At 37.9% G+C, this 19,641-nt stretch overlaps 3 protein-coding genes across 4 annotated transcripts; 2 read left to right on the top strand and 1 right to left on the bottom strand.

Annotated features, from left to right (window-relative positions):
• Positions 1 to 565: 565 nt before the first annotated feature.
• LOC132173841 (zinc finger B-box protein) lies at positions 566 to 3,637 on the top strand. 2 transcript variants are annotated; one of them, XM_059585476.2, is made up of 4 exons: positions 566 to 649; positions 1,818 to 1,984; positions 2,116 to 2,415; positions 2,825 to 3,637. In XM_059585476.2, exons 2-4 carry the CDS (start codon positions 1,844 to 1,846, stop codon positions 3,467 to 3,469), a joined length of 1,086 nt encoding a protein of 361 aa, XP_059441459.2. In that variant the 5' UTR covers positions 566 to 649; positions 1,818 to 1,843; the 3' UTR covers positions 3,470 to 3,637. The 2 variants fall into 2 exon arrangements, with proteins under 2 accessions (XP_059441459.2, XP_059441458.2); XM_059585475.2 differs by lacking the exon at positions 566 to 649 and having other exon boundaries at positions 661 to 1,984.
• Positions 3,638 to 4,082: 445 nt separating this feature from the next.
• On the bottom strand, positions 4,083 to 9,147 carry LOC132173840 (replication protein A 70 kDa DNA-binding subunit A). Its single transcript, XM_059585474.2, has 2 exons — positions 8,710 to 9,147; positions 4,083 to 6,767 (listed from the first exon to the last, which is right to left on the bottom strand). Exons 1-2 carry the CDS (start codon positions 8,994 to 8,996, stop codon positions 4,424 to 4,426), a joined length of 2,631 nt encoding a protein of 876 aa, XP_059441457.2. The 5' UTR covers positions 8,997 to 9,147; the 3' UTR covers positions 4,083 to 4,423.
• A 3,472-nt stretch (positions 9,148 to 12,619) lies between these two features.
• LOC132173839 (exopolysaccharide production negative regulator) lies at positions 12,620 to 18,743 on the top strand. The gene is made up of 5 exons (XM_088514063.1): positions 12,620 to 13,048; positions 14,416 to 14,546; positions 15,677 to 15,802; positions 15,985 to 16,112; positions 18,197 to 18,743. The coding sequence occupies exons 1-5, from the start codon at positions 12,835 to 12,837 to the stop codon at positions 18,507 to 18,509; spliced, it is 912 nt and encodes a 303-aa protein (XP_088370189.1). The 5' UTR covers positions 12,620 to 12,834; the 3' UTR covers positions 18,510 to 18,743.
• The last annotated feature ends 898 nt before the right edge of the window (positions 18,744 to 19,641 follow it).

The raw sequence follows: 19,641 nt of genomic DNA on the forward strand, positions 1-19,641 counted from the left end.
CACTTTTATTTTTTAAATTGATGATGTTTCACATAATAATTGGAGGCTACAAAAAATGGTGTTATCAAGACGGACCTGATAGTAGGGGCTCTCTTTGGTAAAAAAAACTCTAAATGTATTTTTTTAACTTAAAAAAAAAAAAAAGTAAAAAAAAAGGTCAAAACAAATTTTTAAGAAAAGTTTAAAATGAAGTTTTTTTTAAAAAGTATATATTTTTTTACTTTAATTTTCAATGCGTTAAAAAATAAATTTTTTAAAGCAAAAAAAAAACTTTATTTTTAAGCTTTTTCTCAAAAGTCAATTTTGATAAAGTAAAATAATTAATCTAATCCACCGCCCCTAATCTAGATGATAAGCTCAAAAGATGTAAATAATTTTTTTAAAAAAATATTAATTATAAAATGTTGTGTGGCTCATATTATAAAATTCCCACAAATTGACCACTATGGCCTTTCCAATTACTATCACTGTTGCAGAGTGTACTCAATCTAACGGCTATCGTTCGTTTGCCAAACATTTTGATTTATGAAACAAACAAATAATTACAAGCCTCCAATCCCGTAAAGTGCGCACGTGTCTGTGGCCTCCACACGACTTTCCGGTTTCCAGAGTCTACCTTTCTCGTTGGGATCTTCTGGTCGACTTTCCGGTAATTTTCTCTCGTTCCAAACACCCCCCACTCTTCGTTTTCTATTCAATTTTCTCCATTGAATTCCCTTATTTTCATCTTTGATTCCCTTTTCAAGAAATGGGTTTTAGAGTTTGCTGTTGATACGATTCTTTACACCCCAAAATTGCCGACATTTTCGAATTGTTTCTTAGTCTTATTTTATATTGACGATGATTTTTCATGTGAATTCTCTAAGATGCTTGATTTTTGCTTGAATTTATTATGTACCTGCATGAGCTTTTGATTTCCAACTTTGTCATTCATTTTCTTTAGTTTTTTTTATCCTATTGATATTCTGTATCTCACAGTCTAAATTGGTGTTAAGTTAATAATTCCTTCGATTTTTTTCTACATAAATCAGATTATTATAGGCATGAAAATTTTCTCTTGGTCCTGAAAATCGCTTATTTCAAGCTTATAATGACTGAGTTCTTAGTCTCATTACCTCAGGATTTTGCATTCGTGGTGGTTTGTTTGTTGCAAAAGTTTTAGGTTGTATGGATATTGTGAATACTTAAGTGATTGGCACTCTTTCATGCTAGACAGTTTTGCAGGCATATGTTGTTTAACGTGAATACAGGGAAGTAGTCTAAGTACAAAAAGTATTCAATTTTATACAATTTTGTTGGTATATGAATCTATGTTACAAGAGAGTTGCACTGGTTTGTGTGATTGTGTCATTGACATACCATTTGGAAACCCATGAATTGGACAAAATGAACTAAGATGGAATTTGTTTAGCCCAATTCATGTGCTTGGAAGTTGGAACAAGAAAAAATTAGGTGAATTCAAATTCAATTCAGGCCCATGAATTGAATTATTTTAGAATTTTTGTGAACTGGTCAACAAAGGATCATGTCAAATCAAATTTGAGAACAAGAATCAAACACTACTGCTTTCATATTGAGGACAGCAATTAGGATTTGATGATATTTTTAACTTTATTATTTTTTCATGAGTGTAACTGGTAACGTCTTCTTCTGTTATTTATATAGCATAGGACTTAGTTATGTCGATTTTGTGCTTGACCTGCAAATTTTTTGTTGTTTCAAAAGTAAATTTTCACTGTAACTATTGTTAGCACCCAGAAGTCCATTTTCGCTAACTACATTACTATCCTTTTTTCCATATTTCATCTTCTTTGCAGGTAAATTGCTTTGAGAAGAGTAGTAGATGGATTTTTTATTTAAGGGAATGAAAGAGGAGGCATCTGAATGCCCCTTTGATGAGAAGGACATTCAGAGATGTCCATTTTTGAGGAACATCAACAAGTCCACTTGCTTTTCCTTCTCTACAGCGAATTTCCTCGTTCCTGTAAGTTCTATTTCTTTTTTCCTTTATTTCTCTTTACCATTTTTTTTTAGTTGCTTATTAATCTTTATTAATAGATGATGATTTATCAATATGCTTTGATATTGAAATTGATTGTGTTTTGTTTTCCTCAGGTACGGGAATCCAAAGGCCCAATATTTGAAGACGGTCCCAATTTTGACACGGCATTTAGGCTGTTTCATGGGAAGGATGGGGTTGTCCCACTCTCAGGGAGATATAATGTTCATAGTGACATTCCACAACCTGAGCCTTCACCTCAGTTCAACCCTTTAGCAGCAAAAGCAGCGACCATAAGTTTGTCAGCATTTGGACTGGGAGGGGCCGGAGGGCCATTTGGCTTTGGTAACTTCTCTGAGAAATGGAAGAAGCAGAAGAAGTCTGAGCCTTCCAGCAAGAGTGAACCCTCTTCTGAGGTAGATTTATATCCTTTTGCCTATGTTGACATTTTATTCTAAAGGAAGTGATTTTGGGAAAAAAATGCACTAGGGTTTGGTAAACAATGCATGGGTGCTGTGGGATAGCAAAATCTGTTGTGGGCTTTTGAATATCCAGTTTAGGAAGTTAATTCATAATTTCATATTATACAGATACTTGTTTGTGATGTTGCATTAGTGTCATTCTATAAACCTCACTTGAAAATTATGACGTGCATCAATGTGGAGGAAATAATTTAATAGGCAATGGTCCAATCCGGCAACTCACAGAGGAAGATGTAAAATATGCTTATTGAATCATGCCCCTTGATCTCAAATTCAAATAAACAATTAAGAACTTGTTGCAAAGCTGACCGAGACTGCTTTTTGTTTCTGATCAACCATGCAGAAAGGAAATGTATCAAAACATGAGGCACTGGGAAATGATTGGTTAAAAACTGGAAACTGCCCAATTGCCAAGACCTACAGAGCAGCGAGCCATGTCCTCCCCCTTGTGGCAACAGTTCTTAAGCCACCACCTGGTATGAATCTTAGATGCCCTCCAGCAGTAGTTGCTGCAAGGGCAGCCCTGGCCAGGACTGCCCTTGTCAAAAACTTACGCCCTCAGCCTCTACCTGCAAAAATGCTCGTAATAGCAGCCTTAGGCATGGCGGTTAATGTGCCCTTGGGCGTATGGAGGGAGCATACTCAGAAGTTTTCTCTATCATGGTTTGTAGCGGTGCATGCGGCTGTGCCCTTCATAGCCATGCTTAGGAAGTCGGTCTTGATGCCAAAAACAGCTATGGCGTTGACTATTGCTGCTTCTATCCTGGGGCAGGTTATTGGCTCAAGAGCTGAGCGGCTCCGACTGAAAGGAGTGGCTGAGAGGGTAACGACAGCAGATCAAATAGCAACTGAAAGTAACATTCTAGGTTTTGACCCAAGCCAGGTCGATGGCATCAGAGATGGTCATTGTGGTGCAGAAGGAATAAAGTTCAATCCACTTACTGTCAAAAGTGATGGGCCCAGTTCTTCAGCAACTATATGTTTCTGAGAGTCACTTCATGAGCTGGGGTTTGGAGAGAAATAAAATCAAGTGCATTCAGTATTACTGGCATAAGATAATAAGCAATAAAAATTGAACTTCGAAGATGTACCCTTAAGTAATACATGCTATTTTACAGTATTTGATATGATGAATGGTAATTCTGTTGTGTGCTCATTCAAATATCTATGCAAAGAAGCAGTTTGACTTGCCAGAAATAAATATATGAGATGTTTATGAATTCTATTTCTCTTCTCCACAACAAAAAGTGATCTGAAGGTCGAAAATTATCTACTAAATTTTAGCTCTGCATAATGATCTGACCCAGTTTGCGTCTTCGCTTGGCATATTTTTTAAAGAAGCTTTTAATAGTTAGTTTAATATTCAGTGTTAGGTTAGTTTTTCAAAACTGTTCTTTTATAGTTAGGTAACTTTGCCTGATCTTATTATTGGCCACAGCTTGGCCGCCAGATCCGTCTAGCAGCCGTCAGATTTCTCAGGTTAAAAATAAGTATTTTTGACATTTATCTCACGTATCTCTACATAAAATTGTTATCGGAGCTCGACATGCTAATTTAAGAAACACCAGCAAAACCATAGGCATGAACATGCACACCACATCTGCAATAACTCAAAAGCAGAGTCGAAGTACTTATAAACCCACAAGAAAAATATTTTACAGGAAAAAGAAAGATGCATCCCATTAACTTGCTCACTAGGTTTCACTACCGACAGATACAACCCTAAAGCTGGAACCCATAACCATGCTTACAACATGACCTAAAAAGTAAAAACTACGCGCGGCTCCAATGGACACCACGGTCTCAGCTCTCCGCTGTACAGTAAAAACTCAGCAATCCAAACCAGAAAGAGAGCGTCAAAATGCTAAGTCTGTTATTCAAGATGAGGAAAACCTGCACCATGCTTTACAAACAGTCTACTATCTCAATTTTCCAGGTGATTTCAAAAGCCACCAAGTTGTTGCTTTGGAACATTCCCATATCTCCCACTGCTTCCATAAGCTGGAGGAACAGTGCTCGGCCCTGGACATTCTCTTGCCCAATGCCCCGTTTGATGGCATTTGAAGCATTCACTAGAGCTGCCGCCAACACCCGGCCCTGAAGAAACTCTGTTGGCATAGCCCTGTCCGCCCAAGGACTGTCCAGGACCATTCATGATACTTGGGCAATTTGTGGAGCTATGACCAGTACCCCCACAACTGTTGCAGAGTAGATATGGACCAGGAGTGCCAGTTGCACCAGCCATAGAACTATTATACTGGTTTCCATACTGACCAACGTGATGTGATGATGCACCAAATACTTTGCCAGGACTGTTACTGTTCCCAGTGTAGTTCACCATCGGTGGTGTCGGTTGCCTAATTCCAATATTCCCAACTATAGTATTATTCATTCCAGTGCTACTAGGCTCTGCTTTAGGGTAAGGCACATTTGATGAAAAATAACTGTAGTCCCCTGCTTTGAGCTTTTCCACCAAATCCAAAAGAAATCTGGATTCAGAAGCAAAATTTACCTTTTCTGCTTTGACCACTGTTGACTTCACACGCTGTTCATCACTGAATGTCTCCTCCTTTACTTTCAACTTGAATATATATTTAGTAAATAGAACCTTACGAATGATTTCTCCAAATTTATCATCATCTTGCTCTTCATACTTCAAAAAATACAGAGTTTTTGCAGGTACACCCACGATCTCCTCACCACATTCCTGAAAAGCAGTTACCCATGTTAAGCCAGTGTGGTCTTGTATCTGGAGCTGGAGTATATACCTGTAGTCACATTCCTCAATGGACTGATCACACCTTTCACACCGCCATTTTCCATCCCCATTATTTGTAACCTTCTTGTTGCATTGCCGATCGCCAATCATAATAGGGCATGCAGTGTAGCAGAAATTGTCAACCTTTATGAATGAAATGGTTGCACTGACAGTGATCCAATCTGGCTTCTCAGACGTCCCCAGCTTCTCATCTTTAATTTGAGATATAGTCTTTCGAAAATCTGTCCTACCCATACTTGTTGTTTCCCTGGAAATAGACACAGATTGGATGTTCCTTCCTTCCTTGTCAAACCATTCTTTCAGTCCGTGAGTCTCAGGAAAATTTGGCTCTATAAATAATTGCGATGTAGAGAGAGTCCCCAGTGCCTTCCCGTTGAACTCATTGACTCTACCAGATTTCACCGCTAGAACAGGGAAAACCCCCGAATCACACATATTTTGCAGTCTCTGTCCTTCTGCATTGAAAAGGTTTCCCCAAATAGTTAATTCTACACTTCGGCCAGACATGTCCTTCAGGTGTAGGGTTCTCTTCTGAGTCTCCGTACCATCTTTTTTCATTATTGAAGCAGGTGGGCTGATAAAAGACACAATACCAATTATATCCACAATGCTGTTTTTCTCCATGCCTTCAATATCACTTATGGGTCGGAAGTGAAACTGCTGCTGTGGAATTGAGCTGTCTTCATCAAAGCAAGGCTGTACTATTGATGTGCTCTCTAAGAGAATTTCATGATCATTTGGGAGATGGTTGTAAGCTTTTTGAGCAGGTTTTAAACTTCCCTTGGAAATCAGATAAACCTTACCAGCCTCAATCTGGTTGTAGAATTGATCAGCCACAGCATTAAAACAAGTAGCCCGAATTTCTCCACCATCAGAATCAAGAAGATCGAAAGAGAATACTTTACCATCACCACGAGGATTATTGTAGTGCTTAAGTTCTCCTTTTGCTGTAACTCTAACCTTGATTGTCCACCTGCCCTGGTATGGATTCAGAGCAGCAATGGGAATTATCCTAGGGGGAGCTTCATTTCTAGCTACTGGTCCTCTGTTAGTATACATTGGAGGTGGCTGTTGATATGCAGGCTGAGGTTGACGGTAAGAGGTATTTAGAGGCGGCCGCGGAGCTTCTGGCCTAGGACTGCGGAAACTCATGTTCTGACCACTATATGACCCACCCAGTGACACTGATCCAGGAAACCCAGCACTAGGCTCTGCTTTAGGGTAAGGCATATTTGATGCAGCATATCCTCCTGCATCGGAATTATTAGAATAAGCATTGCCATGTGATTGAATTGTTCTAGGATGCTCCATAGATACGCCGGCCATGTTTGGTTTATTAACCACACCATCAGCACGTGAACTTCCAGGAAAAGATTGGAGATTCCCAGTTCCTGTCCCTGGTTGACCAGCGGAGGGATGTACAGGCCCAGTCCTTGGTGCTGATACAGGTTCTCCAATAAGATCACTTTTTTCAAGTATCAAATCCAAATCGACAATGATAATAATCCTGCTTGCATTCAGAAGAATCAACATGATCATCACCAAAACCATAACAAAATGTAAAAATCAATACAAAATAGCGGATGATGCAAAATTGACACAGAAGAAAAACTCATTAAATTAAAAGCTTTTAAAAGATAACACAGCTCACACTCTGTCAAGGGATTAAACATTGACATTCCCCATCACGGGTACAAGATGTTATTTGGTAACCTTTACCACACACAATAAGACCTTCCCAAATTGGAAACTCCTACTCATACAAGTAAATAAGAGTCTCACAACTATAAGGACCAGACTAGATTAAGTAAGAAGTGAAAGAAAACCACATATCATGGTACCAACAATAACAATATTATCTCTGAACATGAAGTTTCTAAATTTTTTCATGTCCAAAGATGCTACAGGCTAACAAATTTGACCATCTCCCGCCAAAAATACACAATTCTCATGTGGCACCTCTGGTGGGACCCATTGGTCAATTGATGGATCCCTACTTGGGATCTCCCTTCTCCAAAAATAAGCAGTACTGACCAATGTGTAGGAACATTCTCTCACCAAATAAAGTAATCATATGTTCTATACAAGTACAAAATCCACGAGGTCTAAAGAAACATCAGAGATAAAAAAAAAGAAGGACATTCCACAATCTTACAACAGAAAGCTTCTTAATTTTCCCACAAGTTCCAACAAACAAGTTCCACAAGTTCCAACAAACAAGCCTAACTGACTTTATATATGTCAAACCCGACATATTCGCTAATCCGCAACGTATTCATTGAATTCAAAATGTGATGCTTCAAACAGTCTCATGGACAATATTTTTACCAAGGGCCATTTCAGGGAATCAGCAATAGCAAGTATCACTCCCTCTGTCCAATATTTATGATGGTTAGATCTACTTAAAAAAGAAGCCACATTCTAAGAATTCATCATGATGCACATGCTTAAAAAAATATTAACTCTACTTAACTTTATTTAGAATTTCGCTCACTAACTTGTGGGGCTTCCAGTCACTAAAGTTTTGAACTGTGACGCAAAGCATGTATGTTCTATGCATAATAGATGCCAACACAAAACTATGAATTCATATGTGCAAGTAATTTCATGCATTATTCATGATTTCTGGGGTACCCAGTTCTCTCTCAGATTTTTCGTTTCTTTCTAATACATTTACTTGCCAAAAAATAAAAGGAAATCATGAAATTTAATATCTTTAGTACATTGGCACAACTCATAGGACATGCCAATGCAAGAACCATGGATAAACAATCTAAATAAAATAAATCAAAGTTAACCATATAAAAGTGGAAAGCTAAAATTACATATTTAAAAAATATAAACGACTGGAAATACATTAGATCAAATTATGCAACCGTATTACACAAATTCAGATTAAGCTATAGACGCATCCCATGAAAGTCACTTTCTCATATAAAGAACCCTTGCTTGCCTAAATTTCCGTCTCCAACTTACAAGCGATCCAGTCTAGCCATTATGCCTCATAATCATATTGAAGTTTAGCATAAATCAAAAAAGCCACTTATTCTGAACATCAAATTAAATATGTACTACATTTGCTTGGGAGAAAAAAAAAATTATATTTGTAGTAACAACAATGGGTCCTTCCAAATTTTCAAACATCATAAAGGCTACTTCTTTGACAAGTAAATCGATTTAACAAAAGCATCAGAAAGTGATTAGAGAAATTACAAGCTGTCTGTTCAAACATACAAATTCTTTTTCTCGAGAAAAAAATGCTCTGAAATCACCCATCAAGAAAATTCCGACCAATTTTCAAGAATATTCTCTCTCCCTGTCCACATTTCTCACGAGAACCACTATTCCTCCAAACAAGCAAAACTAAACACTGAGATCTTCCACAAAACCCAAGCATTTAAGCCAAATACACGGAAACAAATGAAATAGAAGGAAAAGAAAGGGCTCACATGCGGTTCTGGACGACATTGCAGACGAACTGCGTTAACTGGACGACGGAGCCCTTCTGCAACCTGCCATCCTTGACAAGAGCGTTCATCTGCGTTGCGAGCATTCCCTGCTGATGGTGCGAGCCGTCGGAAAGCACAACCCTAAACCTCTCAGTGTTGCTGTGCTGCTGCGCCTGAGTGCTAACCTGCTTCACGTCGATCACCTGGAGCACCGGCTTCACCTCCTCGGCCTTCAACTCGCCCCGGCACATCATCATTATCGCACCCTCCGTCAGATTGATCGCCATTGGAGAAGACCAATTTCGGCGTTTGAACGAACAGAAAGTGAGGGAAAATTGGAGAGAAAAGAGAGATTTTTGCTAACCCTAGAAATGACGAAGGGCGGGGATTTTGGGAGGGAAAGCGCGATATCTATATTTTTTGGAATTCCGAACGTGTCCCCGTTTCTTTCGGACGTGCGTTTCCTCGGCAGTGACTCATCTCGAACCATCACGGGTCAAGTTTGGTACCGTTTTCGTTTGGGCCACAGAAGACTCCTAAGTGAGTGCTTGAAATGGGGGCCCAAAGATCTTTATATTCACAAACCGGTGGTCTGTTTGGGCCCCCGACGGGTCATAGGCAAAATGCGGATCCGGAATTAATGGTATTATCCGTCCAGGTTTACATCCATATACATAACCTGAACATAATGGCAAAGTCAGAATTTTTGTTCACAGGAGAAAACATTGAAATATAGAATCAAAAGAAAATTGATTAAAACTATTATAGAATATAACAAACAAAGTAAATAAACCATTCAACAAATCTAATTATCGTTTAAAATATATAAATATAATTTGTAATTTATTTTTCTTCTTTACCACTACTTTATTCAATGATCTCTATTCTATAACATCTCGTCTTAAGAGATAACAATTTAAGTAATACGCAACATCTTTTGAGGTTTTATTCCAACAAATTAGCATGTTCTTTAACTAGGTTGGATTAAAACGAAAGCCATATATTTTTTTCAAATTGTTTCAATTAAAAATTATGGTTAACTGATTGACGATGTTCTTTTTGTAGATATATTATTCGAATTTGTTCTTTATCATTATGGTGATAATTAGAATTTGCTATCCTTAAGCAATGGTCCATTGATAGATTTTTTTAACAAAATTAGTAAATTTGAGGGATATTACAAAAAAAATAGATTTTTTTTTAGTTTTTTAGTTTTTTTTTTTTTTTAACATGTTCACACAAGATGGGGGATGAGGATTTAAACTAGAGACCTCCGCTTTATAAAGTGTGGTTTCTAGTTGATTGAGCTACCTCTTGAAAACGATTTTTTTTTTTTTTTTCTAGTTTTATAATTGTTTTGTAAGTGAATTTTTTCAAAAAGTTGTTGTGTATGCTGATATGCGGCTCTATCAGTAAGTTGAAGCATTTAAAATATCTTGATATATTTTGAGAATTACAATATCAAAAAGTTGCCCAATTAATCCGGATGTAAATTTTGCACACACTAAGGCTCTCCAAGCATTGGTCATTCAAAGAATTGCCAATAGACATTAAAAAATTAGTCAACTCCGATCCAAGCATCTTGAGATAGATTAATGCTTTCGTATGACTTATAAGCTACTTGAATTGGAGCAATTGACTAATCTCAAGATGTTATCAATATTTGCTATCCTCTCTCTAGGTATATCAGTGGGTTAAAAGAATTAAATGGACCAAATAATTTGAGAGGAAAGTTAAAAGATTGAAAATATGAGACATGGGAAAGGTGTTTTTTTTTGATAAACTGGCAGCTTTCATTGTATTAAATATCAAATGAACAGAGCATGCATTACACTACTCTGATACAAGAATCATGTTAATACAGTCAGGTGGTTCATGAAACCACGTCATAGTCTCCTCCTTCATCGTGGCCATCCTAGCTAAAGTATGAGCTGCATGGTTGATCTCTTTGCGTACATAGACCATTTTCCAACATGAAATAGCTGCTAATTCAGTACGGATATCATCAACAAGATGGCCTTTACGGCTCCAATCCGGTTCCCTGGAATTCACGGCATCAACAATTATTTTGGCATCACCCTCTAGTAGGGCTGACAAAATAGGTACCTATCACATACCTGTTTATTCTACGCATGATTTTTTATAATAAGATTTTAGATTAGATGCATGAATTATCTAAAATCTTATTATAAAAAAACATGCATAGGATAAATGGGTATATGCCAGGTACCTATTTTGCCAACCTTACCCTCTAGCTAGACCTGTGTAAGCCCCAACTCCCTTGCCAACTGTATGGCCATAATGGCAGCCACAACTGCAGCTGTTGGCTCAAGGACCCCTCTTCATGTAACTCTCCTAGCTGCTATGGGTAGGGGTGGGCACGGGTCGGGGCGGGGCGGGTATCCGGATTTTTCTCACCCGCCCCGCACAGTGCGGGTTCTGGAAATCCCAACCCGCCACCCGAGCACAATGAAGAATATCCGCGCGGGTTCGGGTGTTGCGGGGCGGGGTAGATCGGGTCGGGTTGTGCGGGTTTGGCGGGTTGTGCGGGTTGGGTTCTCTCTTCCTCAGATCGATCCTCTCCTTTCTTTCCTCTGCAGGTTTCTTCTCCTCCTAAACAAACACAAGTTACACAACCCCTACATCAAAGCCCTTGAATCAAACCTAAACCAAAGAACTTGAAATTAAATCTGGATGAGGGAGAAAAAAACATGAAATCTGGACCAAGAACTTGAGATCTCTTGAGAGAGAGAAAAAAACCTGGATCGTGGTCTAGAGGTGGGAGCGGCGCAGTAGCCGGTGGCCTGAGGATGTCGAGCGGCGGCGTAGACGAAGAGAGAAGCAGACGAGAGATGGAGAGAGAGTCGCTGATGAGAGAACAGACCATCGAGAGAGCAAGAGAGACCATCGAGAGTAGGAGATGGAGAAACGGCGCAGGAGAAAAGAGAGGAGAAAGGAGAAACGGCGCAGATGTGAGAGAAGAGAGAGAGGAGAAACGGCGCAGGAGAAAAATGATGTAGGGTTAGGGTTTTTTCCTTTTATACTTAAGTGGGCTTGGGCGGGGCGGGGCGGGTACCCGCAAGGAAAAAATTTCAAAACCCGCAACCCGCCCCGACCCGCGCGGGTTGGGAAAAATCCACCCGTACCCGCAAAAAAACACTTAAAATCCGCGCGGGGCGGGGCGGATCGGGGCGGGGCGGGGCGGGTTTGCGGGTTGGGCGGGTTTTTGCCCACCCCTAGCTATGGGAAAGGTGTTGCATCGCAATATAAGGATGGCAAATCTAAAGGATAATCAATGTCTTCATGTTTTGCATTTATGGTGGAGTGATGAAGGAAGTATCAATGTTTTTAACCTTCTTAGATTAAGGGCATGTTTGGAAATTGTGATTGTGTTTGCAAAATAGAGTTTTTAAGTATTTTTTTAGTTATTTTTAGGTTTTTTGGATCATTAAAAATGCTTTTAATTTTTTTTATTATCAAACTAATACTTTTTTTCTTCAAACAGACATTTTGAATGTTAAACGTACTTTTAGACTCATCAAATGTATACCTAAACATGCCCTAAATGTCATTGAAAGACTTCCTACTACATCCAAATCTAAAACAACTTCAATTAAGATACTATTAGATTTCAGTGTTTTAGAGTCTGCTTTTGTCACTTATAAATTATATAGTTTGGATGAGCGGATCAAGTTTATCTTTTCACATTTTTATTTCATGTCAATGAAAAGTTACTTAAAATGCAGTACATCGAATCGCTGTAAAATAAATATAATAAATGTGTGTGAGGGAATTATTATTTTTCGAACAATTATCAAATTAAGTCAAATTTGATTGCTTAAAAAAAAAAAGAGTCAAATTTGACTTAAGAAGGCTTGATTTACCTTTCAACTCCCACTCGGTTCCCACTTCCCACTGAAAAATATCTTCATGACTTCACCTCTTTTAATAGGTATTACCCACGCGGCGACGAACCAAAGAATCCCGCAAAAACCCCTTGCCCATCTGGTCATGGAAACTCCGATCACCGGATGAATGGTCCGGTGACCGGAACGTTGAGCCAAAAAGCCCCATACATCCATTAAAATTACGTAAATAGCCTACCAGAATTCCTTCCTGGGTTGAATGGATCCCCAGGAGGCCTCTCCCATGAAGACCGAGAGAAGCCAAAAGAAGGGCCTCCCCTTTGTATTGTTGCGATGCAGTCTGGCCCTTCTCTTCCCTATCATTATCTTCTTTTCCATGTCGTTTCTGGTTGGCTTTGTAGCTGTTTTCGCCGCGAATTCACAAATTAGCAGCCCAATTTCCGTGCCCTCTCAATGCAAGATAGTCTCCAGCAGTGAGTCTTCTAAAAATGTACTCTTTCTTTTTTTTTTTTTTTTTTTTGTTCCGGTTTTGGTGCTTTGAATGCTTAGAAAATGTAATTTTGTGCCTGATTTGAATTACATCTGGTTTGATCGGATGTAATTATATGAACCATTTAATTTCCCTTAATTTTCTCGCGAACCAAACATAGGTTTAGCTGGTAGTGCTGAACAGCTGAAGGCCCATATGTGAAAATATTACTTTTAATAGTGTGCTGAATTATGAGAACTATTAAGCTATGTTTTTGACAATGTCAGCAAAAGTTGAAACATCGGTGAACTTGTCAGATAATGAGAAATAGGGAAAGAGTTCAGTTACATGTTTTTGAAACAAAGCATGATACAGTTGCACTGCTGTTACAGTGATATAAAGTTCTGTCGTGGTCTTGTTGAACCCTTTTTTGATGACTGAGAGGAGGTTCTCCACCATATATCATACTATGTTAAGTTGGGTTTTTGGGAAGGTTAACACGAGCCGTCTATTTGGAGTTAGCTATGGAAACTATGTCAAATTGTTAATCCCGAAAAACAACTATAGTTGTAGGACGTTTGTTGTTCTTTGTTGTGGTTTCTTATGCAATTCTGAAAGTTTCAGTAGACTTTTGATGTGGTGGTCATGTGCTGTCTTATGAAGTTAAGTGTAGCAGATGAACTTTATGTCTTTTGTATGTTTCCTGTTATTGTTTTTTATTCTCTTTAAACCATTCTTGTGTTTGTGACTACCTCATTCTTTCTTCTTGATGATTGATGCACTTGCTCCATTTTCTCAAACCACTTATGCTTTGCAACTAATTTTATTGGACATTTCACATGTCATGGCTTACCTTAAACTGATTTTTCAGCATGTAGATCTAAGATGAGACCTTAAGGATTGAACATGGGAACTGTGATACTTCACATTTGAACTTTTTGATCTATACAGCACTACTTTTTGATTCCATTGTCTCCACCCTGTAGATCTAAGATTAGATCTTGGGAATGGACGTGGAAAGTTCTGTGACACTATACATATGAACTTTTTGATATTTGCAGCACTAATTTTGATTAATGAGAGATCATTGATTTTTCACCTTGTTGAAGAGGATCAAAGATAATATTGAGAAACAGAATTTCAGTTAATGCATTTAAATTTACCATAATCATTCTGTTATGAAAATATGAACTCTGATTAGGTAAACACATGCGATATAGTTTATGTTCATTTTGTTTCATTTTATTGTTTTGAGAATGTCATTACTTGTTACACTTTTGCTCTGTGTAAGTTTCATTTGATCAAGTACTTCATCTCATTTCAAAATTCAAAGCATCATGTGAGCTGTAATAAAGTATAATCTGCTTGAAGGTGTGGATCTTAGGTCCGCTAAGGTCTGTGAACTTGGACTGTTCAATTATAAAGCCAAGCATGTGTTTTACCCCCTTGAGAGAAGTAAGTTTCGGTGCCGTTATGACTACTATTGGGCTTCAATATTCAAGGTAATACTAATATGTCGCCAAAGTGCCTTTTTTTTTTTTTTTTTTTTTCTGTAATACTCTTCTTTTTAAGCATCATTTTACCAAGTAGTAGCACTGAAAGTAGCAACTATGAATTTGTGTTCATTGTATTACGATTTACTTGAACTGGTTCTATATTCTATGTCTTGGACATTTTAGCTGAGTACCAATAGTGAGGCATTCTTAAAAGCCAACATATTTTTCTGAAGTAATGGCTCTCGAGTTGTTTTCACCTAGCAGATTCCCATTATTGTGTATTGAATTGAAAAAAATCTATACTAATGTGTGAGGTTCTCAAATAATCTTAAATTTGGTAAGGGATGGTATAATAGTTTGTCTTTGGCATGATGTATAGTGCAGGAGGTGGCTTTGAAGAAGTTATCTCTCAATATGTTTTTCTTGGCTGAGATTAGGATGTTTCTATTGCCTCATATTTATGTATTTTGGGACAAGGGGGCAAATATTGGAATCTACGCTTCGATGTAGCTTTTCAGTATTGGGAGTTAGAATCAATGGATTCTTTGTTGCAGTTGCTGCATTTTAATTATCCTTTTGGGTTGTGTGAGAATAGATTGTGGAGGCTGACTGCCAATGTGAGGTTTTTTGTATGTCTAATTATGGTTTATTGAGAGGGTCTTTCATTGCTATGTTTCCTTGGAAGAGTATATGGGGTGTTAAAATGCCTGAGAAAGTTGCATTCTCTATTTTGACAACAGCCCAGGGAAAAGTTTTGATAGTTGATTGAGAAAGAGAGGGAAGAATATCCCCTAGACACTACTGGAGGGAGGGGGGCGGGGCGTGGCCCTCCTAAAATTCTTGGAAACAAAAAAAGTGTTAAGACTTTTAGTTCAAAGCCTTCACACTCTGGTGGTTGGCCCTGAAAGAAATCACAAAATATATATATGGTGAATTTTGAGCTCACAAATAATTCTCCAATGTTGTCATTCTTTTTTGTATCACATGCTCTCTTGACTGCTGCATTAAGATTTTTGAGTCCATCTTTATATTGGTACATACATGCACTTGGACTGGACGTATGCATAAATGCATAAGTTTATGAACATAGGTAAACTACATTAGTCTAATGTGAAATTTTCTTTGTAACATTGCAGGTAGAATACAAAGATCATTCTTCTGGTCAGATACAACTTGCTTTTGCAGAAGCTCCAAATGAAGCACTTCCTCTTAATTGTAGGCCTAATTTTGGTGCTGCATGGTTGACCAAAGATAAATTCAAGGTAGTGGTTGCAAAGCTTCTAGTCTGAGTCATGATGTGGTACAGGCTTGAACTTAATATTAATGTGTTACTAGATTTAGCCGGATGTTATATATTTATATATGTTTAAACCATTTTTCTTTTCCTCTTTTCCTTGAAGTACTTAATAATTGGTAAATTTGATGTTGTTACCTTTTCTTTTAGGTGAATAAAACTTATGACTGCTGGTACACATCTGGCATCTCTGAAGTGAGCTTATATCAGTATGGTTTTTCTGGTTGCCATGCAAAAGATCCATCTACTATTGAGATGATTAGGCGTTATTCCTTCCTGTAAGTAGATTCCATCTTCAACTCAGTTTTTTCCCCCGGTAAAGTTTTGTTCTGTTCATAGCTAGGTTTGGATGGGGGATTTCTTTAATATTGCTGGTTTTTTTATTTATTATTATTATTTTTATTTCTGGATAGGTCTGAAAATTTTGAACCCTAGTTGAAAAATTTGAACCCTAGTGGCTTCTGCCTCTCCTTTATCTATCTTCATCCTTCATCTTCTTCTTCTTTTTTTTTTTTCCTGTCGTTTTTCTTTCTTCTCCTCCGTAAGCTTCTTTTCTTCTGCCTTTCTCTTTTTTTCTTCATTGGTCATTCCCTTTTTTCCTTTCTCTTTCTTTGTTATATTACTACTTTCTGTCTGTGGCTGTCCAGAAAGTACTAACGTAATTCTGTTATTAAGACCACGTCCTGCAAACTTGGTGAGACCTTTCTTTCCACTCTTCTTGGTTATTTTCTAAACCTTTTCAATTTTCTCTTTTACCCTGTATTGCTTTTGTTAGTTTCTGGGGTTTTACAACTGTTTCCTACTGCTCTGCTACTGTTAAGGTTGTTAGGATGGATTTATAACTCTGTGGTTAATTAGGTTCCTATAGATATATGTTTGCTGCCCGAGTATTTTCTGCATAATAATTGGCTGAAATTGGTTGTTTTATTCTGTTTTTTTGGCTTTAGTGCTGGTTGCATGCTCTGTTGTGGTTGAGTTTTATTTTATTTTTTAACATAAAGTTCTCCAAGCTTTATCTAGAAGCAATTTTGAATCCTAGGCTGCATTATAAACTGATGGTAGATCATATATGTATGTCATTTAACATAGAGAAGTTAGTACCATAGCTCTTGTTATGTGATGATCAGGATTGACATTAGATTAGATCATCGAATTATCAAATTACTTTGGGAAGGGAGTTTGAGATAAAAGATGAAGATTAACCGTACTTTTTTGTTTGCTTGAAGGACATATGCCTGTAGGTTGTCACTTGCTAGGCTTGATGTAACATATGCAGTAGGAATGATCAGTTTTCTCAACCTGAGGCTGCTTATAGAAGTGATTTTGTACCGAAAATTGATATTAGAGTGGAAGATTTATTGTTTGCTTGAAGGACATATGCCTGTAGGTTGTCACTTGCTAGGCTTGATGTAACATATGCAGTAGGAATGATCAGTTTTCTCAACCTGAGGCTGCTTATAGAAGTGATTTTGTACCGAAAATTGATATTAGAGTGGAAGATTTATTGATGCTGACTTGGCTGATGTACCATCTCACAGAATATCTCCCATCCAGGTGTTGTACCCTGGTTGAATGGGATTTAGTTACAGAGTGGGGAAAAATTGTCTACCCTTGCAAGGTCGAGTGTAGGGATTAGGATCTTCTCCGTTTGATTTGAAATGGACTGTGCCCATTTAGAAAGCAGGATCTTGCCACATACGTAGAAAGATTAAATTTAGCCATGTCATTTGCATCGTTAAATATTTTAGAAAACATAGTCATTTTATCTGTTGACAGATGCATCGACACTGGATATAGAGACACTTGGTGAATTTACGGGGATGAGAATCTCCATTGATTGTAGGTGGAAGGTAAAATTCATTGTGGTGAAGTTCTGAAATCTTTCCACCAACAGTTACACCCACAAGCCTCTAGTAACTCCTTGGGTTGCAACACAACACCTCCTTGTTTTTGTAATTGTCATCTTAGTCCATGTTAGAACATTAAGTAAATGGCTAAATTCACCATTTCCTATCAACATAAAATTTTGAGACAATTAGTGATTTAACATGGTATAGAGTAGTATCTTAACCTTGAACGCCAACTAGTTAATTCACCTTTCATTTAAATTAAATAATCAACGTGTTGGGCCTCATTTGAGGGAGAATTTGGGTTCACATGTGAGGAAATGTGTTGGGAGATTATTTAGATAATTAAATTCACTATTCCTATCACTTGAAGCTTTTGGGACAATTGATGTTTATAAAACAGTAGAAAAGGATCATGTATGCGTGTTTTTATGTGTTGTGTCAGTGTGTGTGGGGTTTGGATGCTTCTTCCTCAGCTGTATGATCATAATCATTTGTGTTTCTTAAAATGTCAGGTCCACAAAATTATTACAATCCTGGTTATCAAGCATGGGAAGAGCCAAGTATTTGAGGTTGGAAGTGTTAGCTGGAGTTGTTGCCGGTTTTTTAACGTCCTTGATCTCCATCAGCTTTATTAGGCTTATACATCATATGAAATCGTGGTTGCCTCACATTTGTGTACCAAGGGTGCTCCCACATGCTATCAATATAGCTCGATTGAGGCATGCTTGCTTTTTTGTGATGTACTTCTGTATCGTTGGTTGGTTGGCCATCCAGTATGGGAAAAAGCTTGGGCTCCCGGAGATTTTCACAATTCTGAAGTCATAGGCGGCACTTTTTTTTTTCCCTTTCTTTTTTTGTGACTCTGAAGAGAGCCGATATCTGCAATATTGGAATTGCAGGGAGGTGAGATGACTGACATTCCTTGCTGCAATGATATACAATTGAGTGATACACAATGTATTGAATCTCATGTAGGATATAATGTATGTAGAGCACAGCAACAACTTCATGTATAGATTTCTTTAAAATAAGAAAGCTGCGATAGCCCTCTTACGAGTATGCATGTCTTTAAGAAAAAAGATCGGTGCATTTGGCTTTAGTGATGCCAATTAGTGACCAAACTAGAGAGGCATCATGCATGCCCTAAGCCCTCGTAAAGCTCGAAGGTCTTATGATCTACGATGCAATTTTTTATTTTTTAAATGATAAGATCAAGTGGAAATTACAGAAACAAAACAACGAAGATTACAGAAACCAAAGATATTATAGGCCAATTACAGAATGCTATACTTCACAACAATTCAAATATGTCCTTTTCACAGCTCTGGGTAATTCTTGAGATGTGGGAAGCAAGTGAAAATGCTGTCAGGAGAATTGGTTGTGGTGACCCATGCTAGAGTATCGGGATCATCGTGAGTGCATCCGAAGGCACTCTTGAGCTTCCTAGTTTTAGATAAGACAGAACAACCTGTAATGGAGACCACTTCTAGAATTGAAAGATATAGCATCATTGCATCAAGGACAATATATTTCGTGGCATGGATCTGAATCTGCAAAATTCTTTTCGCCAAAAAGGCTCTACAAGTGGAAATAGAGGGAGTAGAGGAGTTTAGGATCTGCCGCTTGAGACCAAAAGTGGTGTTGGGAGTGTGTAGTCCACGCACGCCAGCACGGCGCATAAGGTGCACGTGTGGGAACAAGGACCAACAAAAGGAGGTAGAGGAGGCTTGGTTTACAGAGGGAGGGAGCTTGGGTTTTTGGGATCTTCTACCACTTTGGGTTGAATTCCAAACATTTCATCTTCGATAGGAAGAGAATACTACTAGATCAAAAGGACAGACTTTTATTATTGGAGACAACTACTTCAGATGTATATACTATGTACCATGATGCATAAAATATTAACAATGGTGGCATTAATTACATCATCGTATCATCTTTCTCCCCTATTTTTTTA

Source organism: Corylus avellana, chromosome 3 (assembly GCF_965113065.1).
Source record: "Corylus avellana chromosome 3, dhCorAvel1.hap1.2, whole genome shotgun sequence".
NCBI lineage: Eukaryota > Viridiplantae > Streptophyta > Magnoliopsida > Fagales > Betulaceae > Corylus > Corylus avellana.

Bases quoted from the DNA above. Each gene is read 5' to 3' on its own strand.
- LOC132173841 (XM_059585476.2), top strand. From the start codon at position 1,844: ATGGATTTTTTATTTAAGGGAATGAAAGAGGAGGCATCTGAATGCCCC. The intron at 1,985-2,115 runs GTAAGTTCTATT...TGTTTTCCTCAG, and splicing joins CAGCGAATTTCCTCGTTCCT to GTACGGGAATCCAAAGGCCC. The intron at 2,416-2,824 runs GTAGATTTATAT...TCAACCATGCAG, and splicing joins AGAGTGAACCCTCTTCTGAG to AAAGGAAATGTATCAAAACA.
- LOC132173840 (XM_059585474.2), bottom strand. From the start codon at position 8,996: ATGGCGATCAATCTGACGGAGGGTGCGATAATGATGATGTGCCGGGGC. The intron at 6,768-8,709 runs GTGAGCCCTTTC...GAATGCAAGCAG, and splicing joins AATGTCGTCCAGAACCGCAT to GATTATTATCATTGTCGATT.
- LOC132173839 (XM_088514063.1), top strand. From the start codon at position 12,835: ATGGATCCCCAGGAGGCCTCTCCCATGAAGACCGAGAGAAGCCAAAAG. The intron at 13,049-14,415 runs GTGAGTCTTCTA...ATCTGCTTGAAG, and splicing joins ATGCAAGATAGTCTCCAGCA to GTGTGGATCTTAGGTCCGCT. The intron at 14,547-15,676 runs GTAATACTAATA...GTAACATTGCAG, and splicing joins ATTGGGCTTCAATATTCAAG to GTAGAATACAAAGATCATTC.